Below are 27,923 nucleotides of genomic sequence, written 5' to 3'. Positions count from 1 at the left end.
CAGTTTCAGGTTAAGAATGCACCTCCAGAACGAATTAAGTTCTTAACTAGAGATACTACTGTACTCCTCAGCAGGTGTAGCAAAGGAATAATCATTTACATGCAAATCATAACACACACCGAAATTTATTAAATCTATCAAAAGAGCCGTTTACTTCAAGACCCTCCCCCAAACCTTCCTATACTGCGAAGCAGCAGATGAATCGTTCGTTTTACTGTTGCCAAAAGTGATGAAATCAAACCGCACTTTGTTTCTTTAATCTCTGCCCACTTGGTTCTTTTCTTTTCCTCCTCTTTCCTCAAGTCTTCCTTAAGCACCTATTCATTCTCTCTCTATCTCTCTTGCACAAAGAATTTGGCCTCTCCAGGCATGGGTGGGTTGATGTTCGCTATCTTCTTCTGACACCTGGGCACCAGGGGTGGAGCTCTGCTGTAGGAAGGGGGTGGGGCTGTTCCTTTTTGCTGAAAAGGTTGGCTTCTTCGCACGACCCATTATTGAGAGAGGAGGTAGAGAGGAGAGTGCCTGGGACGTCCTGAACATCCCGCTCCCAAGGGGTCGTGCAAGCCAGCTAGCCCACTCCACGTTACCTGAGCCTCCAGCATGGCCACATACAACGTGCAGGTGGTGACTGGGAAGCAGCTCCGCGCTGGCACCATTGACTCTGTTTTTGCCACCTTGGTGGGCACCCGTGGCGTGAGCCCCAAAACTGTGCTGGACAACTGGGGCCCAGATTTCTACAGAGGAGCGGTGAGTGGTTCTGAACGGGGTGGGATGTGGGGTGGGGGGTGGGCAGCAGAGCATTAATCTTGTTAAAAAGGGCATATCTTACATTTCCCTCCGATGAGCTAGGTAACCAAAAAGTGGAGTCAAATCTTCCCCAAGGAGCAAAAAAATAATATTTAAGAAGTAAAACGTTAAGTATGCTTTTCTGCTACTAGGAAAATGAAAAACCTGTTGTTGCATTTTCTCCTGAGGAGCAATTGTGTTTGTGTGTCTGCTTTGCTGGTTTGATACGTGCCTGAAATCAGCCTTCGCTTTCGCCTGCTCATTCATTCCATGTTAAAACTTGCTCATAAATAGTTAAGGTGTGTTTATTTCTACGCCTCTGGCCATAGCTTTCCCCCCCTTCCCAATACTGTGTCACAAGTCTTCCAGTGGCATTTAAACAGTGTGTTCTATTTGCACTGAGTTTTGAATAAAAACCCATCAATATAAAAATGTCTAATGATGATTTAATAGAATATTAATTCAAAATAATACGAGACATCTTGGCCCTATTAATTTTGTGTGGTCTTCTCCACTTCCCCCCAAGCAAGTTTAACTCTGTCTGAAACTTGATGACTTTAAAATTAGGTCAGGAGAAGAATGGAAATCTCAAGGCTCCACCCATGTAATTTCTTTTTAAAACATTTTCTTTATTAATTTTCCGATATTGACCCAATATTACCAGAGTTTTGCCAATTATACAGATTCCAATTAATATCAATGCATAACACATGCATATGGGGCCCCAGAGCTCATTATCAACCCCAGGGGCTTCCTAGCTATTAAATAGTGGGTGGACATAGCAGACGACACAGAGATTTCTCCAAGTACCGTATTTTTCACTCTATAAGACGCACCAGACCACAAGACACATCTAGTTTTGGGAGGAGGAAAACAAGAAAAAAAATATTCTGAATCTCAGAAGCCAGAACAGCAAGAGGGATCGCTGCGCAGTGAAAGCAGCAATCCCTCTTGCTGTTCTGGCTTCTGGGATAGCTGTGCAGCCTGCATTCGCTCCGTAAGACGCACACATATTTCCCCTTACTTTTTAGGAGAGAAAAGGTGAGTCTTATAGAGCAAAAAATACGGTAGTTCTTTATAAGTAAGCTGGAACGGAACTGAACAGCAAACAGCTCAGCCGGCCTGCTTTTATAGGCAGCCGGCTGTCAACATTGTAACAACAACAACCCAGGGTTTCCCGCCTAAATTAACTGACGTGAACCTGAGTGAAAACTATACACAGTCATACCTCAGGTGGAATGTTTTGATGATGAAGAGGACGGTGCAGTTGCCCACGAGAGCAACGAGGTAGCCAAGGCAGAAGGGGATGGAGATCCAGGAGTGAAGCGTCTCCAGCCCCGGGCAGAATGTGACCCGCCTGTTAAGTCTCCCCAGCGACTGTACGTTAAATGCAAAGATGATTTATATTTATCAAATAAAACTCACTGGGAAATGGAGATGCAGTTTGCTTTTGATCTGATATCAAATGGGCAAGGAGAAGAAACGCCATTGGATGGAGCTATTTATTAATATTTATTTATTCAAAATAATAAAGAAGGCATTTGAAAAACACCTTCGGAACTGCTAGAAGGATTGAATATTGCAAATTTACTGCATTTCAAACAGAAACCTCTTTACAGTAAGAGCTGTTTGACAGTGGAATTTGCTGCCAAGGAGTGTGGTGGAGTCTCCTTCTTTGGAAGTCTTTAAGCAGAGGCTTGACAACCATATGTCAGGAGTGCTCTGATGGTGTTTCCTGCTTGGCAGGGGGTTGGACTTGATGGCCCTTGTGGTCTCTTCCAGCTCTATAATTCTATGATTCTATGATTCTACGTTCGCTTCGGGATGTGAACGGGGCTCTGGAACAGATCCCATTTGCATCCCGAGGTACCACTGTACATGATACTCTTGGTGGCCAGGGTGAGACCTTCAATACATAACACCCCTCCCCACCAAGATAAGGCATCAGTTACAATCATAGTGGTTCCATTACATACAGCAATACCCTTATTGGTGTCAGTAAGGCACATAAGCATATTAATTGACCCTATTCACCATACAGCTTTACATGTGCAGTTTGACCAGTGAACATAGTCTTTTAAATATGCTGGGTGCTTGGAAACCCTGCCAAACCGCTGAGGGCCAGTACCAGAGTCCCGGTGGCCGCCCGATACTGCCTGCGACTGTGGTGTGACCAAACGTGGTGTTGAGCCCAAGTTCCCTGGCTCCGCTGCTGTCGAAGGAACTGGTGGACGGTGGGCGGTCAGGCACGGCAGCGATCTGAGTCTCTGGAGAGCCAGGCAGACCCACCGAAATGGCTTGGCTCGGCTCCATGCCCTCAGTTTGTGAGGAAGATGTAGGTGGAGCCTCGCCTTCCATTAGCGACTGCTCCAGAGCTGGGGCCACAGTTGGGGGCACAGCGGTAGTGTCCAAATCCCCAACCCTGCGCCTTAGCTGGTCTATGTGCTGGCGCCACAAGCGTCCATTCTCGAGTGCCAACCGGTACAAACAGGCCCCTGTGACTCCCACTACCATGGCCGGCACCCAAGGAATGTCCCAAGGTGAGAACTTCAATACATAACACTAGATATCTTTGGCAGGAATAATAATAATAATAATAATAATAATAATAATAATAATAATAATAATAATAATAATAATTTATTTATACCCCGCCCATCTGGCTGGGTTTCCCCAGCCACTCTGGGTGGCTTCCAACAGAACACTAAAATACAATAACTATTAAACATTAAAAGCTTCCCTAAACAGGGCTGCCTTCTGATGTATTCTAAAATTCTGCTAGTTGTTTTTCTCTTTGACATCTGGTGGGAAGGTGTTCCACAGGGTGGGAGCCACTACCGAGAAGGCCCTCTGCCTGGTTCCCTGTAACTTGACTTCTCGCAGTGAGGGATCTGCCAGAAGGCCCTCGGAGCTGGACCTCAGTGTCCGGGTAAAACGATGGAGGTGGAGATGCTCCTTCAGGAAGGCATGAAAAGGATGCAATTTGCTTCTAAAGGACATACTAGTGCATAAATGCTTGAACATGGGGGCTAAATACCACCACTATGCTTCCCTCCATCATCTCCCTGCTGCCACCAGCAACAAATACAGAAGCTATGTAAAGGTTACCATACTATGGCAAAAACCAGGGGTCGGCAAACTATGGCCCGGGGGCCAAATGCGGCCCGAAAGGGTCATGAATCTGGCCCACATGGCCCTTTGAAAACCCCTGTCAGGGGTCCAAGACCGAAAGGCCACGTTGGCATTTACCTATACATGGCGCAGCAAGCATCTCCGACATGGCTTTTCAGCGGTGCGGGGACTGATTGGTCAGTCCCTGTGCCGTGCTGAGGTAAATTCCGACGCGGCCATTCATTCGTAGAGCCGCCCATGACTCCCACAGCAGTGGGGGGCTGAGTAGCTAGGGGCTGGCGGCTTTGGTGAGCAGCTGGTGCTCTGGTCGTCACTCTGAAGACACCTGTAACAGGGCCGTTTCTAAGGACTGACGTGGTCGAGAGGGCATTAGCTAATCGGTGTGAAGTTATCCCGAGCTGCCAAAATACCTTCTTTTCTGGACCAGGCCAAACTCCACCCATTGCCAGGATGGCTTACGAGGACTCCGACCGGCAGCAAGAAATCATTGGCTCAAAGGCAAATTTATTATTTCCTTAAGAGTATTTGTATCCAAAAGGGCTTCCAGAATGGCTTAAAGGTAAAGGTAAAGTGACCCCTGACCATTAGGTCCAGTCGTGGCCGACTCTGGGGTTGCGGCACTCATCTCGCTTTATTGGCCGAGGGAGCCAGCGTCCAGCTTCCGGGTCATGTGGCCAGCATGACTAAGCCGCTTCTGGCGAACCAGAGCAGCGCACAGAAACGCTGTTTACCTTCCCGCCAGAGTGGTACCTATTTATCTACTTACAGTCAACACCTGTCAGCCAATCACCCTTTCCCACCACCCTTCTGAGTAATACCCCTCCCTTTCACACTATATATAAGGGTCTGGTGACTTCTGTTTCAGTGTATCTGAAGAAGTGTGCATGCACACAAAAGCTCATACCAAGAACAAACTTAGTTGGTCTCTAAGGTGCTACTGAGAGCAAATGATATAATGGTGGCTATGTTACGGTATTACTGTTAAAATGTGAAAATCAATAAAAATCTTTTTCAAAAAACAACCCCCCCCACCCCACATTCTGACAAAATCCAGGCTGCACTTCTGAGTGCAAGAGCGATAATGGGCTATTGAAGGGCAGGGGAAGTTGAGCTGGTGCTTAACCCTTCCCCCACCGCCTGTTTCCCACTCTGTATCCTGCAACGGATTGCCCTTCTATAGGGAAATCAGGTGGATGTTTCCTCTTTCCCACAGAATTGAGTATCGTGGCTTCTTCCTTCCTTCCTTCTTTGCTGTTGGCAAACCCCTGGTTCCCGTAACCGGAGAATATCCGGAAGAACTAGGCTGTGAAACTTACATTTTCTTGCTTAACTTAAGCTGCACTCTGTTGCAAGCGGCTTTTGTAATGGTCTTGTTCTGAAGAAAACCAAGTCCAGCAAAGGAATGCAATATTTTTATTCATTGCATTTATGTTTCATTTGTTTATGAATGAAGGGTATGCAATCAGGGTGGATGAGGAGTGGGGAAACACCAGTGGCGTAGCGTGGGTTGTCAGCACCCGGGGCAAGGCAAGTAATTTGCGCCCCCCGCTGCACTGTCCCTCCCCCAGATAGTCCCTCGCTCTCTCTCTGCACCGCACGCCTGGCACCCCCCCCCCCACAGTGGGCGGCTCCCCGGCGGCTTGGATCGGATTCGCACAGCCAGCACTGCAGTGAGAGAGAGTGAGTGAGCCAGGTAGGGGCAGAGAGCTGCGAGTGCGAGCGCACCCCCCCCCCCAGATGTTGCGCCCGGTGCGGCCGGCCCCCCCTGCACCCCCCACACTACGCCACTGGGAAACACAGCCCTGGGGCCAAAATGCAGTCTTTCGGTCCACTCTATCTGGTCCTGGAGAGTCTTCACAGGATGTACCCCTCCCCATGTGACTTCACAATGGTGGAAAACATCCTGGAATTTTGATAATCCCTCTCCTTTGCCCAGGTGGAGGGCAGAGGAATGTGCAAGTGTGTGTAGGAATTGATCTACTGTACAAAGGTGAAATTAAGATTAATTGCTCTGCCCTACCTTTGCCTTGCCAACAAAGGCCCGTATAGTTAAAGCCATGGTTTTCCCAGTAGTGATGTATGGAAGTGAGAGCTGGACCATAAAGAAGGCTGATCGCCGAAGAATTGACGCTTTTGAATTCTGGTGCTGGAGGAGACTCTGGAGAGTCCCATGGACTGCAAGAAGATCAAACCTCTCCATTCTGAAGGAAATCAGCCTTGAGTGCTCACTGGAAGGACAGATCCTGAAGCTGAGGCTCCAATACTTTGGCCACCTCATGAGAAGAGAAGACTCCCTGGAAAAGACCCTGATGTTGGGAAAGATGGAGGGCACAAGGAGAAGGGGACGACGGAGGATGAGATGGTGGGACAGTATTCTTGAAGCTACCAGCATGAGTTTGACCAAACTGCGGGAGGCAGTGGAAGACAGGAGTGCCTGGCGTGCTCTGGTCCAGGGGGTCCCGAAGAGTCGGACATGACTATACGACTAAACAACAACACCTTTGCCTCTGACCACCCACCATCCACATGTGGCCCCCCGGAAGGGAATGAGACTCTCGAGCTTCCCCAGTGATGGATTGTATGGCTCTAGACGGACCAATGGTCTGACTCAGCGTAGTCAATTCAGTGTGGTGCAATGGTTAGAGTGCTGGACTAGAACCTGGGGGAGACCAGGGTTCGAATCCCTACTTGGTCCCGAAACTCACTGGGTGACCTTGGGGGCCAGTCAGTGCCTCTCTCAGTCTAACCCAACCTTTCAGGGTTGTAGTGGGGATTAAATGAGATGGGGTGACCTGTGTACACCCCCGTGAGCAGCTTGGGGGGGGGAATGAGGGCCCTGTGATCTCTGGATGAGGGGCATTACATAAATGCAATGAATGAATGAATTGGTCTCATCCACACCAATTGCATACCCTCCAACATTTCTCTGATGAAAATAGGGGCATTCTGTTCTACATCAGTAAGATTCTGGGATATTGGGTCCCTTGACGGGGAGTTGGACCCCCAAATTTTCTTATAATGTTGCAGGATTCTCAGTCAATAAGACAAGACACTGGGTTCTCTGAGGAAAAGCCTTTGGTTTAGTAATCTGTTCAGGGACGTTTTTAATATGTGACATTTTTGTGTATTTTTCATCTTTGTTGGAAGCCGCCCAGAGTGGCTGGGGAAACCCAGCCAGATGGGCGGGGTACAAATAATAAATTATTATTATTATTATTATTATTATTATTATTATTATTACTACTACTACTATTATCTGCGCAGCTGGCTGCAATGGGATAGCTCCCAAAAGCTGAGCGTCGTACCTAGATCAGAGCAGGGTTTTTATAGTGTGAGACAAACAACTATCAGCAGAATATATGACAAGATACAATTTTGCAAGCAAGCAAGCAAATCGCAAGAATCCCATCCCACCAGTTCCTCTCCTGGGGGAAATTGATTTCCAAGCAAGTTTCGAGATAAGTTCCCTTCTCAAGATAAGCTCGCTTCCTCAGTATGTTTCTGAGCACAATTCAAAGTGTTGGTGCTGACCTTTAAAGCCCTAAACGGCCTCGGTCCTGTATACCTGAAGGAGCGTCTCCACCCCCATCGTTCAGCCTGGACACTGAGATCCAGTGCTGAGGGCCTTCTGGCAGTTCCCTCACTGCAAAAAGCAAAGCTACAGGGAACCAGGCAGAGGGCCTTCTCGGTGGTGGCACCCGCCCTGTGGAACGCCCTCCCATCAGATGTGAAAGAGATAAACAACTACCTGACATTTAGAAGACATCTGAAGGCAGCCCTGTTCAGGGAAGTTTTTAATGTGTGACATTTTAATGTATTTTTAATCTTTGTTGGGAGCCGCCCAGAGTGGCTGGGGAAACCCAGCCAGATGGGCAGGGTACTGAAATATACTCAGAGTCGCAAAGTGATTTCATGCTCTTTATTCAGCTCATAGTGGTGAGGAGGAATGAATGAATGTCCCCTCAAGGTATCTGCTTTATATACATTATTTACACAATGGGCTGCACATGATTGGCTAATTCTAGATTTCTACTGTAAACCAATCAGGTTGTGGATTCACTTATATCTGGAGCATGATTGGGTGGTTCCTGCCAACCAATCATACTGCTGCATTGTTTTAGGACCAATCAGACTGCTGCATTCTGAATCCTATTGTTCTAGGACCAATCAGACTGCTGCAGTTTGGATCCTAGTCAACTCAGTACATAACAGGTACAAATAAATTATTATTATTATTATTATTATTATTATTATTATTATTATTATTATTATTATTCCCCATTTCTTTCTAGAAACTGCTATCTTTGCAGACAGAGTTCTGGCCCATCTTCTAATGATTCACCCATCACAGGGGTGGGGTGGGGATACTAACACCCTTTCTGCTTCTATTTGGGGCAGGAGGTGTTGAAGCAAGTAAATTCTATTTGTTGCATCCATCAATAACAGTAGATTAGTCCAACAAGCAGCTAGCTGCCTGAGTGAGGATGGGGTTCTTTTGAGGGCTGCAGCGCCAAGGATGGCTGAGGACTTTGATAATTCCCATAGAGCCTACAGGCTAAGTTAAAGGTGAGGTTTTTCACCTGGAGTTGAAATCTGTCTCTTTATCATCCCTTCCTGCTTTCTAAGGCTGGCTCTGGATCTCCCAACTTTTCCATTGCAGGTGAGGGACTACGAAGTCACCTGTGAGCAGGAGCTGGGGGAAATCGTGCTTCTCCGTCTCCACAAAGAAGTTGTATCTAATCTGCTGTCCACTAGCTGGTACTGTAGTTTTGTCACCGTGACGTCCCCCAAAGGAGAAGTCTTCAGATTTCCATGCTATCAGTGGATTGCGGGCTCTGATACCCTGGAGCTGAGGGAGGGATCGGGTAAGTAGACTTGCTTGGAGAGAGAGAAAGAGAGAGAGAGAGAGAGAGAGAGAGAGAGAGAGAGAGAGAGAGAAGGTCCCTACTCTGCAAAATCATCTTTTAGCCTGTTGATTGTTTGGACAGCATGCCACCCCCCCCCAAACATGGTGATCAATGGTATTTACTGTTCATAAGAAAATATAAACTACAGTGGTACCTTGGTTCCCAAACTTAATCCGTTCCAGAAGTCGGTTCCAAAACCAAAGCGTTCCAAAACCAAGGCGCGCTTTCCCATAGACACTAATGCAAAACGGATTGATCTGTTCCAGACTTTGAAAAACAGCAATTTAAACATGAATTTTACTATCTAATGAGACCATTGATCCATAAAATGAAAGCAATAAGCAATGTACTGCAGTCACGCAATCAATCAATCAATCAATCAATCAACCAACCAACCAACCAGTAGCTGAACTGGGTTCCGCACAGTCACACAAACAAAACAAAAAAGAGCCGCAGAAACCCAAAATAAATAGCAAAAACAGACAGACCTTGGCGTAACACTCCAAATAGAAGCGTGGCATTCAAAACGGAGCACGTCCGGCTTCCGGAAAAAGTTTGCAAACCAGAGCACTTACTTCCGGGTTTGCAGTGTTTGGGTTCCAAGTTGTTTGAGAACCAAGCGACCTCTGTACCAGATCTGAACCGAATGAAGCAGGCTGACATAATAAAACCCAGCTCTCTCTTTCTCTCTCTGTCCCTCCAGCGAAGACACCAGCTATGGATACTCTTCAGTTACTCAAGGACCACCGGAAGGAGCAGCTTCAGCAAAGACAATCTTGCTACGAGTGAGTGTGGCTGCTGTAAACTTCTAGTCATGCAACCTGTGTGTGTGTGTTTGTGTGTCTGTGCAATGGATTCCTGGGTTCTGCCTCCAGCTCTCAGGGGTGTGTGTGTGTCTGTTTGTGCTTCTAGCCCCAGTGGCGTAGCGTGGGTTGTCAGCACCCGGGGCAAGGCAAGTAATTTGCGCCCCCTAACCCGGGGCAAGGCAAGTAATTTGCGCCCCCCCCGCTGCACTGTCCCTCCCCCAGATAGTCCCTCGCTCTCTCTCCGCACCGCACGCCTGGCACCCTCCCCTCCACAGTGGGCGGCGACCCGGCGGCTCGGATCGGATTCGCACAGACAGCACTGCAGTGAGAGAGAGTGAGTGAGCCAGGTAGGGGCAGAGAGCTGCGAGTGCGAGCGCGCCCCCCCCCCAGATGTTGCGCCCGGTGCGGCTGGCCCCCCCTGCACCCCCCATGCTACGCTACTATCTAGCCCTCTTTCCTTCCATGTCCAATGTTCAGAGTGCAAGTGTGGTTGCTTAGGCACATTTTGGGGGAACCACAAGGTTTGTAGGGATGCAACGAATCGTTCAGGGGAGGAAGCCTAAGTGTGCAGGAAACCCCTGTGCTGAGTGGACGCAGAATGCCGGCTGACTGTTGGGGAGCAGGATCGGAAACCATGGGGGGGAAACCCATTTGGCCCAGTATAGATGAAGGGGCGTCTCCTCCCTCATCATTCAGCCTGGACACTGAGGTCCAGCTCCGAGGGCCTTCTGGTGGACCCCTTCCTGTGAAAAGCGAGGTTACAGGGAAGCAGGCAGAGGGCCTTCTCGGTGGTGGCGCCCGTCCTGTGGAACGCCCTCCCACCAGATGTCAAGGAAATAAACAACTACCTGACATTCAGAAGACATCTGAACGCAGCCCTGTTTAGGGAAGTTTTGAATGTTTGGTGTTTTATCGTGTTTTTAATATTCTGTTGGGAGCTGCCCAGAGCGGCTGGTGGGGAAACCCAGCCAGATGGGTGGGGTATGATGATGATGATGATGAATAGAATGGCGTTTCCTGCAGGAAGGTGTGGATGAGCAAGCGCTCCCCCCCCGCCCCCGCACTGCAACATTTTGTTGCTGGTTCCACTTATGTGTTAGGAGCCAGCCAGCAATAAATCACAAGGAGTAAGTGAAGTTAACTCTTCTTTGGGAGAAGCTAGGTCTGCTCAGGAGTGCCAGGCCTAATGAGCACAGCAACTCTTTTCAGTAGGTCTTGCCCCAATGAGGCAGTTGTAAAGGTGCCCGTCTTCCCACAGCTGCCTAAGTCTCCTCCTCCACCAGGTCCTTCCTGAGCAATCACAGACTATGCCGGCATGCCCGTCTTTTGTCTTCCCACTTCATACCTTTCCTGGTCCTGGGGGGCCAGTGGGGAGGGGAGCTGGTCACAGCAGGAGGGAGAGGCCCCCTGCCTTCTTCACCAGCCTGACTCACCTCTGCCTTTCAACCTCCCACCTCTCCTTCTTCAGCTTCTACCTCTGATTCTGGACTCCCATCTGACACAGACTCTCCCCGCTCACTAAGCCCTGTTGCCTCTTCAACTTCCGATATCTCTTCTTCCCAACACCAGTCTTTGGGCTCTGAGCCTTCTTCTCTTGGTGGCAGCAGCTACTACTATGCTATAAGATCCACTGTCCTGTGATATCATATATGAGTTTGACCTACTGATGAAGCCCATGATGGCGAAACAAGGCTAATATTCCGGAAATCCTTGTTTTAGACTCTGCGAAAGGATTCTGCGGAACTGTAACAACCTTTCATGTGGATTGTTGGACTCTAAGAACAGACGGGTGGAATAAACACTTTCACATATATGGACCTTATGCATAAACTGATTAGAAAATGAACTGATTCACTGGATCTTCTACTTTTTTCATTGGACTTTATGAGCTACTTCTGTTGAATTCTATAATTTAATACAATGAATAGTAAGATTTTTTTTTTGCAGATGTACAGCCGGTTACGTCTTGTGTCTTTATTGAATATTATGCAACCAGTCCATGACATTGTGATACCGATTTCCTTCTGTTTTTTTTAAAAATAATATTTATTAAAGGTTTAATAGTTACAGAAAAAAGAAGAAAGAAACAATAAAAAGTTTAACAGAACAAAACAATACATTACAATACATCGAAAGTAAAAACAAAAAAAAAAACAATACAGCAAAACAACAAGAAAAACAAAACATTTAAAAACATATCCAATATTTCCATATCTTTACCTTTCATTTACTAGTTTCATCGACCTCCTCACACCTCCCTTTTTTGTATTCTAGTTCAATTAGCTATTTCAGCAAATCCTTTCCATCTTTCTCAATTTTTTGTTCTATAATTTATCTTAACACAATCTAACCTTAAATTTTCCACTTTGGCCCATTAACAATCAGTTTTTGCTTAATTCTTTATAAACATTTCTGCTAAAACCATATAACTTCATTCCAGCATTCTTCTAACATTCATTAATTTTGCAATTTTCCTTCTGCACAGGTGGAAGAAGTTTGCTGAGGGCGTCCCTTTCCATCTGGACGTTGCATCCTCCCAGGAACTAGACACAAACATCAGGTTTTCTTTCATCAAAGCGGCGGATTTTGCCAATCGCTCCAAAGCCCAGTAAGTTTGGGGAAAGAAGCCGCAATGTAGGTGGGTTTCCACGAGGCAAGACACAGTGATAACAGCAAGAACCTTTACTGAACTAACAGAACTGGACAACAGGGGCAAAGGAACTGCTTATATACACTTCTGAAGGCCTGGGCCACTCCCACTCCCAACGTGATTGGCTGTCTAAACTTCCAAGCTGCGAATCATGAATCAGAGTTTCAGGGCCAATGGCAGAGGCCCAAATCCTGAAATGTTCTGCGATTGGACAACATGTGTCGAATCAGAACACAGGGCCTCAGAATCCTTAGTCCAGACTCAAGCTCAGGCAAACACAGACCACTGAAAACATAACAAGCAGACAAGGGGAAGGAGAATTCTGGAAGGAGGAATAACGCTAGTCAGCGTTGCTCTGGCCATTCGCACCTCCTAAAATGCCTAGGAAAGGTCTCAGTATATCCCCTCAGAAATCTGCCACGCAGGACATATAAAAAAAAGTCCCAAAGTGACTGACAACCAAAGTAAAGCAATAATAATATAATAATGAAATTATGTACACATATTGATAGCAGATGGAACATTTCAGTGTCATATCATTTGCGCTGCCCAAATCCCAAGGAAAATAGAATTGTAGAGTTGGAAGGGACCCCAAAGATCATCTACTCGAACCCCCTGCAATGCAGGAATATGTAGCTGCCCCATATGGGTATCAAACCTGCGACCTTGGTATTATCGGCACCATACTCTAACCGACGGAGCTATCCAGCAAAAAGCTGTCTTTGTGTGGCACCAAAAGGAAGACAAGCAGGCCACCTCAGAAAGAGCATGTGAGATTGCTCGTCCACCATGTCTTTCCTCCATGAGAATGTCATGGGGTGGAGATGATGGCTTCTTGCATTAGTGATGCTCTCTGTATTGTATTACACTGTTTTACTGGCCGCTGCTGAAATTCTTGCCTTGACTTCTATTGATGGTTGATTCGCTGTTGTATTTTAGCTTTGGAAGCTGCCCAAATAGTATTGATATTGCAGTGTGCAAATGCTTTCAGTAAGTACAGTGGTACCTTGGTTCTCAAGCGCCTTGGTTCTCAAACAACTTAGAACCCAAACACTGCAAACACGGAAGTAAGTGCTCTGGTTTGCAAACATTTTTTGGAAGCCGAACATACTCCGTTTTGAGTGTTATGAGTCTGATTTGAGTGCCACACTTCTGTTTTGAGTGTTACGCTGAGGTCTGTCTGTTTTTGCTATTCATTTTGCATTTTTTGTGGCTCTTTTTTCTTTTGGTGTGCGACTGTGTGGAACCCAGTTCAGCTACTGACTGATTGATTGTGTGAATGCAGTACTGTTTATTGCTTTCATTTTATGGATCAGTGGTCTCGTTAGATAGTTAAATTCAGTCGAATTGCTGTTTTGGGGGTTGTTTTTAAAAGTCTGGGACAAATTACAGTCATACCTCGGGTTACAGACACTTCAGGTTGCGTTTTTTCGGGTTACGGACACTCCGAAACCTGGAAGTACCGGAATGGGTTACTTCTGGGTTTTGGCAGTTGCGCATGTGCAGAAGCGCTAAATTGCACTTTGTGCATGCGCAGATGCGCCAGATCTCAACCTGCATGTGCGCAGACGCAGCGCTGCGGGTTGAGAACATGCCTCCCACACGGATCACGTTCGCAACCTGAGCGTCCACTGTAATCTGTTTTGCATTGCTTTCTATGGGAAAGCACGCCTTGGTTTTGGAAGGCTTTGGTTTTGGAATGGACTTCTGGAACGGATTGAGTTTGAGAACCACTGTAATAGATTAGTGGAGGGTTGGGGTGGGGCTGTTTCCTGTTCATGGGGCACCTTTAAAGGACAAGGAAGAGCACATTTCATCCTCGGCCCTTGACGTTCATCCCCACTTTGTTCCCTTCTTCAGGCAGGTAGAGCTCAAGCTGAGAGGGTACTCCACTAGCCAAGAGTCCTGGGAGAAGCTGGAAGATATCAACAAAGTCTTCTTGTTCACCGAGACGGATTTGTCCAGTAAGATGGTAGCCCTCTTCAAAACTCACTGCAAGCAGCCTCTGATAGACCCCCATAGTGTGAATTTCGTTTCCAGCTACCTAGAGATGGCGGTTGGTTTCCAGAAATCTGGGTCCTCAGCTCTTTCCTGATTTAGTAACACAATGGATCCTACTGTGAATGGGACCTGTGAAGCCCCCAAAGTGGTTGCCACTGATTTAACGTGCCTGAACCTTCTTTGGCTCATGTGGAGATCCATTTGAGGTTAGCGTCAAATCCTGGCAACGTGCTGACACTCACGGGATCCTTCAGTCAAGCTTTTAATTTGCTCAGCAGCGGAACAGGGAGTAGCTCGGTTCGTGGGCGTCCAAAGCTTAATGGCGTCAGGAAAGCTTGTGGAATTTGTTGGCTATAAAGCAAAGTCCGTAAAATAATGAAGCAATGTACCTGTAATGAAATTTGAAGCAACTTAAAGCAATTTGAGACAGTTTGCAACTAATTAATGGTATGAAGTAATAACTGGCATCGACAAAGCAATCAGGCTGGGAAAATTGCATAATCGCCTCCTAACCCACTCCAGTTGCAAAACAGTTATAAGTTCTTGAGCAAATGAGATCACTGAATGTCATAATTACCAATCCAACGCAGCAGGCCAGTCTTTGAGGCTTTCAGCTGGGCGATACGGGGCAGGTTAAGGGTAAAGTTAAGGGACCCCTGACCATTAGGTCCAGTCACGGACGACTCTGGGGTTGCGGCACTCATCTCGCTTTATTGGCCGAGGGAGCCGGCATACAGCTTCTGGGTCATGTGGCCAGCATGACTAAGCCACTTCTGGCGAACCAGAGCAGCGCACGGAAATGCCGTTTACCTTCCTGCTGGAGCGGTACCTATTTATCTACTTGCACTTTGATGTGCTTTCGAACTGCTAGGTTGGCAGGAGCAGGGACTGAGCAACAGGAGCTCACCCCGTCGCGGGGATTTGAACCGCCGACGTTCTGATCAGCAAGTCCTAGGCTCTGTGGTTTAACTCACAGCGCCATCCGTGTCCCTACTAATGGGGCAGGTTAGTAGACAGCAAAAGAGAACAAGAAATTGATTGGTTGGTTGCATTTATATCCCTCCCTTTTCTCCATGGACTGAAAGGTGGCTTATATAGTTTTTCCACTCCTCATTTAATCCCCCAACAACCCTTTGATGTAGGTTGCAATGTGAGGCAGTGACTGGCCTGAGGCTACAGGCCTGAGTGAGGATTCGAACCCTGATCTCCCGAGTCCTAGTCAGACACTCTAACCTGGCCTTTCTCAACCGTTTATGTTGTTGGACTGCAACTCCCATCATTCCTAGCCAGCATTGCCAGTGATCAGGGAAGATGGGCGTGGCTCTAACCACTACACCACACTGCCTGACACTGAAAGGAAAACTGTACAGCCCCCTTCCCCCTAAAAAAAACCCCTAACAAAAAAACCCACCTGAATGCACCTTTAAAAAATAAAATAAAATTGATCGGTAACTGACCAGGAGATCGGACTCTTCTATTAATTTTCATAGAATCATAGAATCATAGAGTTGGAAGAGACCACAAGGGCCATCGAGTCCAACCCCCTGCCAAGCAGGAAACACCATCAGAGCACTCCTGACATATGGTTGTCAAGCCTCTGTTTAAAGACCTCCAAAGATGGAGACTCCACCACATTCCTTGGCAGCAAATTCCACTGTCAAACAGCTCTTACTGTCAGGAAGTTCTTCCTAATGTTTAGGTGGAATCTTCTTTCTTGTAGTTTGCATCCATTGCTCCGTGTCTGCTTCTCTGGAGCAGCAGAAAACAACCTTTCTCCCTCCTCTAGGTGACATCCTTTTATATATTTGAACATGGCTATCATATCCCCCCTTAACCTCCTCTTCTCCAGGCTAAACATGCCCAGCTCCCTTAGCCGTTCCTCATAAGGCATCGTTTCCAGGCCTTTGACCATTTTGGTTGCCCTCCTCTGGACACGTTCCAGTTTGTCAGGGTCCTTCTTGAACTGTGGTGCCCAGAACTGGACACAGTACTCCAGGTGAGGTCTGACCAGAGCAGAATACAGTGGCACTATGACTTCCCTTGATCTAGATGCTATACTCCTATTGATGCAGCCCAGAATTGCATTGGCTTTTTTAGCTGCCGCGTCACACTGTTGGCTCATGTCAAGTTTGTGGTCAGCCAAGACTCCTATATCCTTTTCACATGTACTGCTCTCAAGCCAGGTGTCACCCAATTTTGCATTCGTTTCGTGGCTCCTGGAGGCAGACCCACGTAAAAGGTAGACTAAGCTATCTGGGTTCAGAAAAAGAGGAACTGAGACCCTTCCCATATCAGATGCTCCCCATGCAGGGGAATCTCAACACGCTTCAGCCCTGATTTGATGCTCTTGTGTTTTGAGGCTCTCGCTTGTTTTGGCTCCACGGTCTAAGGCAGCTCCCTCTGTTCCTAGGATACGTCGTGAAGCACTGGAAAGACGACGCGTTCTTTGGGTACCAGTTTCTGAACGGCCTGAACCCGAGAATGATCCAAAGATGCACAGAGATTCCATCCAACTTCCCTGTGACTCAGGACATGGTGGCCAAATCCCTTGGGTCCTCCACCACACTGCAGAAGGAGCTGGAGGTGAGGAGGGAAAGCGCTCTGAGGCTCGGCTGATGGGGAAACGCTGTTGCACTAGAAGAGGCACACAAGCAGCACACCTCTCCTTGATGCTGCTGCTGATATTGTTGTTGTTGTTGTTGTTATTTGTTGGGAAAGATGGAGGGCCCAAGGAGAAGGGGACGACAGAGGACGAGATGGTTGGACAGTGTTCTCGAAGCTACAGCATGAGTTTGACCAACTGCGGGAGGCAGTGGAAGACAGGAGTGCCTGGCGTGCTCTGGTCCAGGGGGCCACAAAGAGTCGGACACGACTAAAGGACTAAACAACAACATTATTAATACTCTGCCCATCTGGCTGGGTTTCTCCAGCCACTCTGGGCGGCTCCCAACAGAATATTAAAAACATGATAAAATGTCAAACATTCAAAACTTCTCCAAACAGGGCTGCCTTCAGGTATCTTCTGAAAGTCAGATAGTTGTTTATTTCCTTGACATCTGACGGGAGGGCGTTCTACAGGACGGGTGCCACTACCGAGAAGGCCCTCTGCCTGGTTCCCTGTTACCTCACTTCTCGCAGGCAGGGAACCGCCAGAAGGCCCTCAGTGTCTGGGCTGAACAATGGGGGTGGAGATTCTCCTTCAGGTATACTTGGCCGACGCCGTTTAGGGCTTTAAATGTCAGCACTGACACTTTGAATTGTGCCCGGAAATGTACTGGGAGCCAACGTAGGTCTTTCAGGATCTGTGTTATGTGGTCCTGGCAGAGGGCCTTCTCGGTGGTGGCGCCTACCCTGTGGAACGCCCTCCCACCAGATGTCAAGGAAATAAACAATTAGCTGGCATTTAGAAGACATCTGAAGGCAGCCCTGCTTAGGGAAGCTTTTAATGTTTGATGTTTTATTGCTTTTTTATTACTATTATAATTAATTGTGTTGGGAGCTGCCCAGATTGGCTGGGAAAACTGGGCTGAGGCCGTTTAGGGCTTTCAAGGTCAGCACCAACACTTTTAATTATACTCGGAAACATACAGGTTTTTCAGGACCGGTGTTATATGGTCCCGGCGGCCGCTCCCAGTCACTAGTCTAGCTGCCGCATTCTGGATTAGTTGCAGTTTCCGGGTCACCTTCAAAGGTAGCCCCACGTAGAGCGCATTACAGCAGTCCAAGCGGGAGATAACCAGAGCATGCACCACTCTGGCGAGACAGTCTGCGGGCAGGGAGGGTCTCATCCTGTGTACCAGATGAAGCTTTGAATGAGGCTTGTGTTCTTCTCCCAAACAGAAGGGGTCCATCTTCATTGCTGACTACCACATCCTGGAGGGGCTCTCTGCAGGAATCAATAACAACCGCCAGCAATACCTAGCAGCCCCCCTGTGCTTGCTGCATCTCACAGCCCAAGAGCAGCTTATGCCCCTCGCCATCCAGGTAACAGGTTGGGGCGGCTGGGGGCTCAGAAGATGCTTTGGGAGATAGCAGTGGGGAAGGGAGGCTGTGCCTTCATCATGGACCAAAGGCGACCTCTGGTGGTTCTCTGCAGTACTCTGCAACTTCGTACTTCAAATCGGTTAATGCAGTCAATTGCGCAGAGTCGACTTGCATGATTTCAACCTTACTGTCATGGACTGACTGGGTAACAAGGTGGGAGGCACCAGCCGGGGAGCCCCTGAGGGAAGAAGTCTCAGTGCCTGGGGAGTGGTGATGGGACGACAATGAGTGGTCCGAGGCAGAAGAGGGAGCAGACTAGGAGGAGAAGGTGTTGGAAGCTGAAGAGACAACAGGGTTTAGTGAGTAGGAAGAGGCTGAGGCAGAGAGCAGTTCAGACTCGGCGCCAGGAGAGAAAGGGGGCCAGGAAACAGAAATGAGTCAGGATGGTGAAGAATCTAGGGGGCCTTCCCCTCCCGCTGCGACCAGCTCCCTTCCCTGCCTGGTCTCCCAGAACATGGGGAGGAATGAAAAAGGCGGAGCAAAGAGAGACAAGACGAAGGAGTCTCAGATTGCTTAGGAAGGTCCTGGGGGAAGAGGAGACTTAGGGAGCTGTGGGAAGGCCCGGGAAGCTCATTGGGCCAGATCAAGTATCGCCAACCTTCAGCCCTCCAGATGTTTTGGACTTATATTCCCATCATCCCTGACCACTGGTCCTGTTAGCTAGGGATCATGGGAGTTGTAGGCCAAAACATCTGGAGGGCCGCAGGTTGGGGATGCCTGGGCTAGATCTACCAGGAATAATTGCTGTGCTCACTAGGCCTGGCCTTCTGAGCTGTTTGCTTCTTTGAATGAAGAGTTAATTTCACCGACATTGTGTGAGTTATTGCTGAGCTGCTGCTGGCGGCACTTATATGATTGAAAGATGGCCGTTTGAAATCCTACAAATTAATGGCATGCAACGCAAAGAGCTGTGGCGCTCATTTTGTGCTTTGTTTTCCTGGCATGGAAAGAGCTGTCAATTTCTCTGCCTTGCTTACTGGATTCTGGGATGCTCTCCCGATCTCGTGACAGCATCCCAGAGCCTGATAAGCAGGGCAGAGAACTTACAGTTTATTGTAACTAAATTTATCAAAAAGCTTTTGATAAAGAATCTCACCAAAGACTCCTGAGGAACTTCTGCAGTCATGGTATAGGTCCTCTTACAGATAAGAGACTGTTATGTACTGAAGTTCTCACCCTGGGCCAGCAGGGGGATACTGTAGATAGTTATGCAAATGAAGGATCGAAAGTGACGTTCAGTGATTGGATAGTTTTAGAAAGTTGCTACAGTAACGTTGTACTGGAGCTCTATATAAGCAGGCTGACTGAGCCCTTCAGCACAGTTCTGTTCTGGCCTCTGAATAAACAAGAGCTGTTTGAAGAATCGCTGTGTCGTCTGATATGTTCACCCACAACCTAACAGAGACTGTCCAAGAAATAGGAAACAGAGAGTAGGAATTAATGGAGCCAATGTTGTATTCTGCCGCCCCCACAGCTCAGCCAGACCCCTGGCCCAAAGGCTCCCATCTTCCTGCCGAGTGACCCCGAATGGGACTGGATCCTGGCCAAGACCTGGGTGCGAAACGCTGACTTCCAGGTGCACCAAGTCCTCACCCACCTGCTCCGGACCCACCTGCTGGCGGAGGTGTTCACCATCGCCACCCTGCGCCACCTCCCCATGTGCCACCCGCTCTATAAGGTGAGGCTGCCAATTCTGTGTCCTTGAGCCTGGTGGAACTTGGGACCGGACCTACCTAAAAGACTGCACTGGAGACAGAAAGGAAGCACATCCATTCTCTTCAGTAGCTTAGAACAAAGAGAGTACGGCACCCAAGATGGATGCTCACAGATCTTTTTTTTTAAAAATAATGCTTTTATTTATTTTCATGGTACAGAAGATAAATTTTGAGAAAACAATTATTACAACAGTAAACAAAAAACAAACAAACAGTAAACAACAAATAACTCGTCCTGATGACACCACAGGCTTTTATCATGTGTTAAAGTTTCATCTGAATACTCTAAGACAGGGGTGTACAAACTTTTTTCAAAGGGGGCCAGATTTGATGAAGTGAAGGGCTGTGAGGGCCAACCAAAGTCAATTATATTTTGACCAAACTGTGGGAGGCAGTAGAAGACAGGAGTGCCTGGCGTGCTCTGGTCCAGGGGGTCACGAAGAGTCAGACACGACTAAATGACTAAACAACATCTATTATATATCCCTAGTATCCAGAGTTCATGTTACTTTACTAGTGTCATTGTATTTCTGCCAATGATTTCAACTGTTTACTGTGGTCTCTCAAATACAGTGGTACCTCTGGTTGCAAGTGGGATCCGTTCTGGAGGCCCGTTCGCAACCTGAAAGGAACGCAACCAGCGTCTGTGTGTCTGCGAGTGTGCGGGTCACAATTTACCGCTTCTGCGCATGCGTGTGACATCATTTTGAACGTCTGCGCATGCGCAAGTGAAAAAACCCGGAAGTAACCCTTTCTGGTACTTCCGGGTTGCCGTGGGATGCATCCTGAAAACGCTCAACCTGAAGCAAACGTAACATGAGGTATGACTGTACGTTTAAAAGTTATCCCAGTCTTTCACAAATATTTGGTCTTCCTGGTTTCTGATCTTTCCCGTCAATCTTGCCATTCCGTCAGCTTGGTCTGGCAATCTTCTCTGGTCGGTACTTCAAAATTTCCAGCCGCGCTTCACAGCATACAATACTGGCACATTATAGACTCACTTCCCATTTTGATGTACATTAAGCCATTAACAAAGGAGGGACCCGGGTAGCGCTGTGGGTTAAACCACAGAGCCTAGGACTTGCCGATCAGAAGGTCGGCGCTTCGAATCCCCGCGACGGGGTGAGCTCCCGTTGCTCGGTCCCTGCTCCTGCCAACCTAGCAGTTCGAAAGCACATCAAAGTGCAAGTAGATAAATAGGTACCACTCCAGCGGGAAGGTAAATGGCATTTCCATGTGCTGCTCTGGTTCGTCAGAAGCTGCTTAGTCATGCTGGCCACATGCATGCCTCCCGGTGGAGTACAGGATCAGGTTGAAGGTGCTGGTTTTAGCCTTCAAAGCCCTATACGGCCTAGGACCCTCGTACCTACGGGACCGCCTCTCCTGGTATGCCCCACAGAGAAACTTACGGTCTTCAAATAAAAACATCTTGAAGGTCCCAGGCCACAGAGAAGTTAGGCTGGCCTCAACTAGAGCCAGGGCTTTTTCGGCCGTGGCTCCGATCTGGTGGAACACTCTGTCACAAGAGACCAGGGCCCTGCGGGACTTGACATCTTTCCGCAGGGCCTGCAAGACAGAACTGTTCCACCAGGCCTTTGGCTAGGGCACGGCCTGACTCCCTCCCTCGGCAATCTTCGCGGAGCTCTGGCCCAATGGTTGCCAGTGGCTTGAATTAATTAATTTTATAATGAATGATTTTAGAGTGTTGTTTGTGCTGTACTTTTGTACTGTTTTATTGTTGTTAGCCGCCCTGAGCCCGGCTTCGGCTGGGGAGGGCGGGATATAAATAAAATTTATTATTATTATTATTATGACCCAGAATCTGTACGCCAGCTCCCTCGGCCAATAAAGTGAGATGAGCGCCACAACCCCAGAGTCGGTCACGACTGGACCTAATAGTCAGGGGTCCCTTTACCTAGACCATTAACAAAGCCGTCCTCTCCCTTCTTTTACAGCTCCTGATCCCCCACACCCGCTACACCCTCCACATCAACGCCTTGGCCCGGGAGCGCCTCATTTCAAAGGATGGCGTCTTCGACAAGGTAAGCTACCCTGGGATCTCGCTACCCGGCCTGAGAAGAATCAGGTTTTGCTGCTCCTAGACCTTCTCCTTCCAGGTTGTGACTCCCTTTCCCCCACCCCATGTCTCCAGGCAACTGGCGTCGGACTCCAGGGCTTGGTTGAGCTGCTGCAAAGGGACTTGAAGACCATGACCTACTCCTCCCTCTGCCTCTCAGAAGACCTGGAAGCTCGGGGGGTGTCCTCGTTGCCCAATTATTACTACAAGGAGGACGGCCTGAAGATCTGGGCAGCTGTGGAGAGGTCAGGGAAGGGCGTGGGTGGGACTGTGCCGGTCTCCATTTTGCCTGGAGCAAAATTCAAGGATGTGGATGTGGGGTGTGTGTGTTTGCATCCGTGTGCAGGAATACAAAGGGGGGGGGGTTGGGGGGCGCCAACTCAGGTGGTGGAACATCTTTCTGCCCGGACACTGAGGTCCAGCGCTGAGGGCCTTCTGGTAGTTCCCTCCCTGCGAGAAGCAAGGTTTCAGGGAACCAGGCAGAGGGCCTTCTCGGTGGTGGTGCCCGCCCTGTGGAACGCCCTCCCGTCAGATGTCAAGGAAATAAACAACTCTCTGACTTTTAGAAGACATCTGAAGGCAGCCCTATTTGGGGAAGCTTTTAATGTTTGATGTTTTGTTGTTGTTAATATATTCTGTTGGAAGCTGCCCAGAGTGGCTGGGTAGCGTATAAATAAATCATCAACAACAACTAATTCCTGAAATATACTCAGAGTCGAGAGTGGATTTCATGCTCTTTATTCAGCTCATAGTGGCGAGGAGGGAATGGAAGTCCCCTCAAAGTATCTGCTTTATATACATTATTTACACAATGGGCTGCACGTGATTGGCTAATTCCGGAATTCTCCTGTAGGCCAATCAGGTTGTGGATTCACTTCTATCTGGAGCTGGATTGGGTGGCTCCAGCCGACCAATTATACTGCTGCATTGTTCTAGGACCAATCAGACTGCTGCATTTTGGATCCTATTGTTCTAGGACCAATCAGACTGCTGCATTCTGGATCCTATTGTTCTAGGACCAATCAGACTGCTGCAGTTTGGATCCTATTCAACTCAGTACATAACATCTCCATTGACAAAATAAAGGGAATTTTGGATCTGTAGTTGTAGCTCAGAAGGGCTATAACCCCTTGATTCAGTTCCCTCCTCTATTTCTATTTTACAGCCCTATTATTATTATTATTATTATTATGCTGGATGTGGAGGAGACATAGCATCCCACAATCTCCTTCTTCTGTGGGTGGAGGACCAAGTGGTCCCTGAGGAGGTCTCAATTCTGCAAGCTGAGCATTCTCTTATTTCCCCTTTATTTGACTCTTTCCCGTAGATTTGTCTCTGGCATTGTCGACTTGTATTACAAAGACGACCGCTCTGTGCAGGATGATTTTGAGCTGCAGTCCTGGATACACGACGTCTTCACAAAAGGCTTCCTGCAACAAGAGTCCTCTGGTATTGCCCAGCCCTCATAAAATTAAGGGATATCCAATAGCAATGAACAGAGGGAGGGGGTTAAGAGTCCACCAATGGTTATAAAAGTAACCATGCATGCCATCCTCCTCAGTGTACCTTAATGCTGTTCAATGAACTCTATTCTTTTTTATAATAATATTTATTAGAAATTTAACAGTTACAAAAAGAAAAAAAAGAGAAAACAATAAAGAATTTAACAAACAATACATCAAAGATAAAAAACAAAAAAACAATACATCAAAACAAGAAAAACAAAAACATTTAAAAAAACACATCCAATTTCCATTTCTTTGCCTTTCATTTACCTGTTTCATCTACCTCCTCACGCCTCCCTTTTTTTGTATTCTAGTTCAATTTAGCTATTTCAGCAAATCCTTTCCATCTTTCTCAATCTTTTTTTTTTTGTTCTATAATTTGTGTAACACAATCTAACTTTAAATTTTCCACTTTAGCCCATTAACAATCAGTTTTTACTTAATTCTTTATAACATTTCTGCTAAAACCATGTAACATCATTCCAGCATTCTTCTAACATTTATTAATTTTGCAGTATTTCTGTAAATATACTTTAAATTTTTTCCAATCTTCTTCCACCGACTCTTCTCCCTGGTCTCGGATTCTGCCAGTCATTTCCGCCATTTCCATGTAGTCCATCAGGTTCATCTGCCATTCTTCGCTGTTCAATGAACTCTAAGTCACATGGGACTGAGGTATATGGTCAATAGGTCAAACAGGTGAATAGTCTCCATAAAATGGAAAGTGAAAATATCTGCCAATTGACTCTTGGAAGTTTCAAAGGTCCTGAAAGGGCCAGCACCACATACCCTGCAAGTGTCCCAGGAAACCCACAACCCTCTGTTATTTCTCATGAGAGAATGGTGACCATTTTGGATACCATGATTTCGCATGTTTCTGTACTGCGACCCCCCCAAAAAGCGTTTTTGAGGGCTGCAATCTTGTGCAGCACCCCAAAACATGCATTTTTGGGTGCCATGCCTGGGGAAAGCGCTGGGTTTTTTTTGGGGGGTGGCATGAAATCATGCAAGATTGCAAAGTTCAAAATGGCCGCCATTCCCTTGCGAGAAAAAACGGGTAGATGGTGCCCTGGAAAATTGTGTCCTGTAATTTATCCTTGAAATGTCGGACGGTATGGAACCATTAATAGATACTCACTATTTTAAAGCTGATCTTCAGCATCATGAGGACTACATAGTTTTCGAAAGAAATCTAACGAGATTTGCATATGGCAACACAATGCGTGTACCTGCCCATACATTGCACCCCTCCTTATTGAAAGGACTCGCTCCTGATTAATAACTGTTGTGGATTTAGCTTTCCTCTCCCTCTTCGCAGGCATCCCTTCCGCATTCAAAACTGTGAAGGAGGTCAAGAAGTTCTTCACGATGGCGATTTATACCAGCTCGGCCCAGCACTCTGCCGTCAACAGTGGGCAGGTAGGAGAGGGGTGCGCCCTCATATTCACCTCCAGGCAGGTAGACATTGCGAGGCAGACTAAGCAGGCCTGGCTACAAACCTATATTGGGTTTTATATAATAGTTTTAACTGTCATGGCTTGCCCCAATGAATCCTGGGAAAAGATCCCATGATGCCCCACCCTGAAGAAAGCTCTAATGGTTCTCTGGGGAGCTAAAATGACTGTTGAACCAGTTTACTTTTATGGTGAAAATTAGAATATTAGAATATCGTGGAAAAGTTCATTTACTTCAGTAATTCAACTTAAAAGGTGAAACTAATATATGAGATAGACTCATGACATGCAAAGCGAGATATGTCAAGCCTTTATTTAGTATAATTGTGATGATCATGGCATACAGCTGATGAAAACCCCAAATTAACGATCTCAGAAAATTAGAATATTACATGAAATCAGCAAAACGAGGGCTGCAAATAGAGCAATATTGGACCTCTGAGAAGTAGAAGCATGCATATGTACTCAGTACTTGGTCTGGGCCCCTTTTGCATCAATTACTGCCTCAATGCGGCGTGGCATGGATGCTACCAGCCTGTGGCACTGCTGAGGTGTTATGGAAGACCAGGAAGCTTCAATAGCAGCCTTCAGCTCTTCTGCATTGCTCGGTTTCATGTCTCTCATCTTTCTCTTGGCAATGCCCCACAGATTCTCTATGGGGTTCAGGTCAGGCGGGTTTGCTGGCCAATCAAGCACAGTAATCCTATGGGCATTGAACCAGGTTTTGGTACTTTGGGCAGTGTGGGCAGGTGACAAAGTCCTGCTGGAAAATGAAGTCAGCATCCCCATAAAGCTCGTTTGCGGAAGGAAGCATGAAGTGCTCCAAAATCTCCTGGTGGACGGCTGCGTTGACCCTGGACTTAACGGAGCACAGTGGACCAACACCAGCTGATGACATGGCTCCCCAAATCTCTTTTCTGACGAGAGCAGCTTTTGCATCTCATTTGGAAACCAAGGACCCAGAGTCTGGAGGAAGAACGGGGAGGCACACAAGGCCAGATGCTTGAAGCCCAATGTGAAGTTTCCACAGTCTGTGTTGATTTGGGGAGCCATGTCATCAGCTGGCGTTGGTCCGCTAATTTTCGAAGTCTCACCTGTATTTATCTTTATTTCACAAATTTGTATGCCTCTCGATTGCGTAGCCCACCTCTTTGCATTCTTAATCCTTGGGGGGCGGTTGCTTTTATTCGCAGTTTGATTTAGGGGCGTGGATGCCCAACTTCCCCCCGTCCATGAGGAAGCCGCCGCCCCAGACCAAGGGGGCGGCAAACTTGGAGGGCTACCTAGACACCATCCCGGCCATCAACACCACCTGCACCATCCTGAGCACGCTGTGGTTGCTTAGTTCCAAATCTCCAGATATGGTGAGTGGATGGCCGTCTGCCATGGATGCTAGAGCTGAGATTCCTGCATTTCCAGGGGTTGGGATAGTTGTGTTGGCTATTTGCAGATTAGTTGTGCTGCAGAAATATTGCTGGGGAGACCACGCATTACAAGGAACACAAAAGAACTTTAGCTAGGTTTTGAACGTGTCCAGAGGAGGGCAACCAAAATGGACAAAGGCCTGGAAACGATGCCTTATGAGGAACGGCTAAGGGAGCTGGGCATGTTTAGCCTGGAGAAGAGGAGGTTAAGGGGTGATATGATAGCCATGTTCAAATATAGAAAAGGATGTCACATAGAGGAGGGAGAAAGGTTGTTTTCTGCTGCTCCAGAGAAGCGGACACGGAGCAATGGATCCAAACTACAAGAAAGAAGATTCCACCTCAACATTAGGAAGAACTTCCTGACAGTAAGAGCTGTTTGACAGTGGAATTTGCTGCCAAGGAGTGTGGTGGAGTCTCCTTCTTTGGAGGTCTTTAAGCAGAGGCTTGACAACCATATGTCAGGAGTGCTCTGATGGTGTTTCCTGCTTGGCAGGGGGTTGGACTCGATGGCCCTTGTGGTCTCTTCCAACTCTATGATTCTATGATTCTAATAACAAAAACTCCTTTTACATTAATTATAATATATCAAGAAGCATAACCCATCCCCCAACCCAACCCCCAGGGCACTGGGAGAGCTAGGTGCTGCTCTTTATATACTATACCCAATTGCTGACACAGCTTAATTAACACAACTTAACAGCACCTGCTATACTGAGTCATAGCTGTAAAACTAGGTCATATTATTTGCTCTGGCCCTTAAAGGAATACACATCTTGTGGAACAATAATGAACCTTCACATTTAAAGAGACCATTCAACAAGATGACCCTCGGGTGACTTCCAACCCTATAGTTCTGTGGTTAAAAGATGAAGAGTGCCTTTAATAATAACAGTGAAAATATTACGAAGACCGTGCATGCGGTTTGCAAGCTACAGCCTGGCAGGAACCGGTTTCAAGGGCGGGGGTGGTTTCTGCTCTCGTCTTCTCCCCTCTCCCAATTAACCTCCATCTCCAGGGCCTGCCCTGTGACATCGCCAGGGGCCTTCAAATCTTCAGGGTATGGGATGATCCTGACCTGGCAACCCCACCCTGGAATGCCATCGTATCTGCTCTTCTTGCTTAGCCGGATACTTTCCCTCTTTTTGACAGATACGCTTGGGGAAATACCCTGAGGAGCATTTCACGGAGGATGCCCCAAAGGGTCTCATTGAGGCCTTTCAGCAGGACCTACGCAGGATCTCCCAGGAAATCGAGGAAAGGAACGAGTCTGTCTCCAAACTGATCCCTTCGGGCTATGAGTACCTGTACCCGCCTGAGATCGAGAACAGCGTCGCTATATAAGCCCTGCGGGTGGTGAATCCATCTCACGCCGCTCTTCCGATATTTGTTACCGTATTACATTTGCCTATACAGTGGTGC

At 47.4% G+C, this 27,923-nt stretch overlaps 1 protein-coding gene across 1 annotated transcript; it reads left to right on the top strand.

Annotated features, from left to right (window-relative positions):
* The first annotated feature begins 375 nt into the window (after positions 1-375).
* Positions 376-27,923, top strand: LOC310662929 (hydroperoxide isomerase ALOXE3-like). Its single transcript, XM_083410316.1, has 14 exons — positions 376-747; positions 8,579-8,783; positions 9,529-9,610; positions 12,117-12,239; positions 14,142-14,245; positions 16,693-16,865; positions 18,123-18,266; positions 19,801-20,004; positions 21,997-22,083; positions 22,194-22,363; positions 23,446-23,567; positions 24,942-25,042; positions 26,271-26,441; positions 27,654-27,923. Exons 1-14 carry the CDS (start codon positions 601-603, stop codon positions 27,843-27,845), a joined length of 2,025 nt encoding a protein of 674 aa, XP_083266442.1. The 5' UTR covers positions 376-600; the 3' UTR covers positions 27,846-27,923.

Source organism: Podarcis tiliguerta (assembly GCF_965153285.1).
Source record: "Podarcis tiliguerta genome assembly, chromosome: 13".
Classification (NCBI taxonomy): domain Eukaryota; kingdom Metazoa; phylum Chordata; class Lepidosauria; order Squamata; family Lacertidae; genus Podarcis; species Podarcis tiliguerta.
The sequence above is the reverse complement of the archived record's forward strand: the minus strand, read 5'-3'. Positions and strand labels throughout refer to the sequence as shown.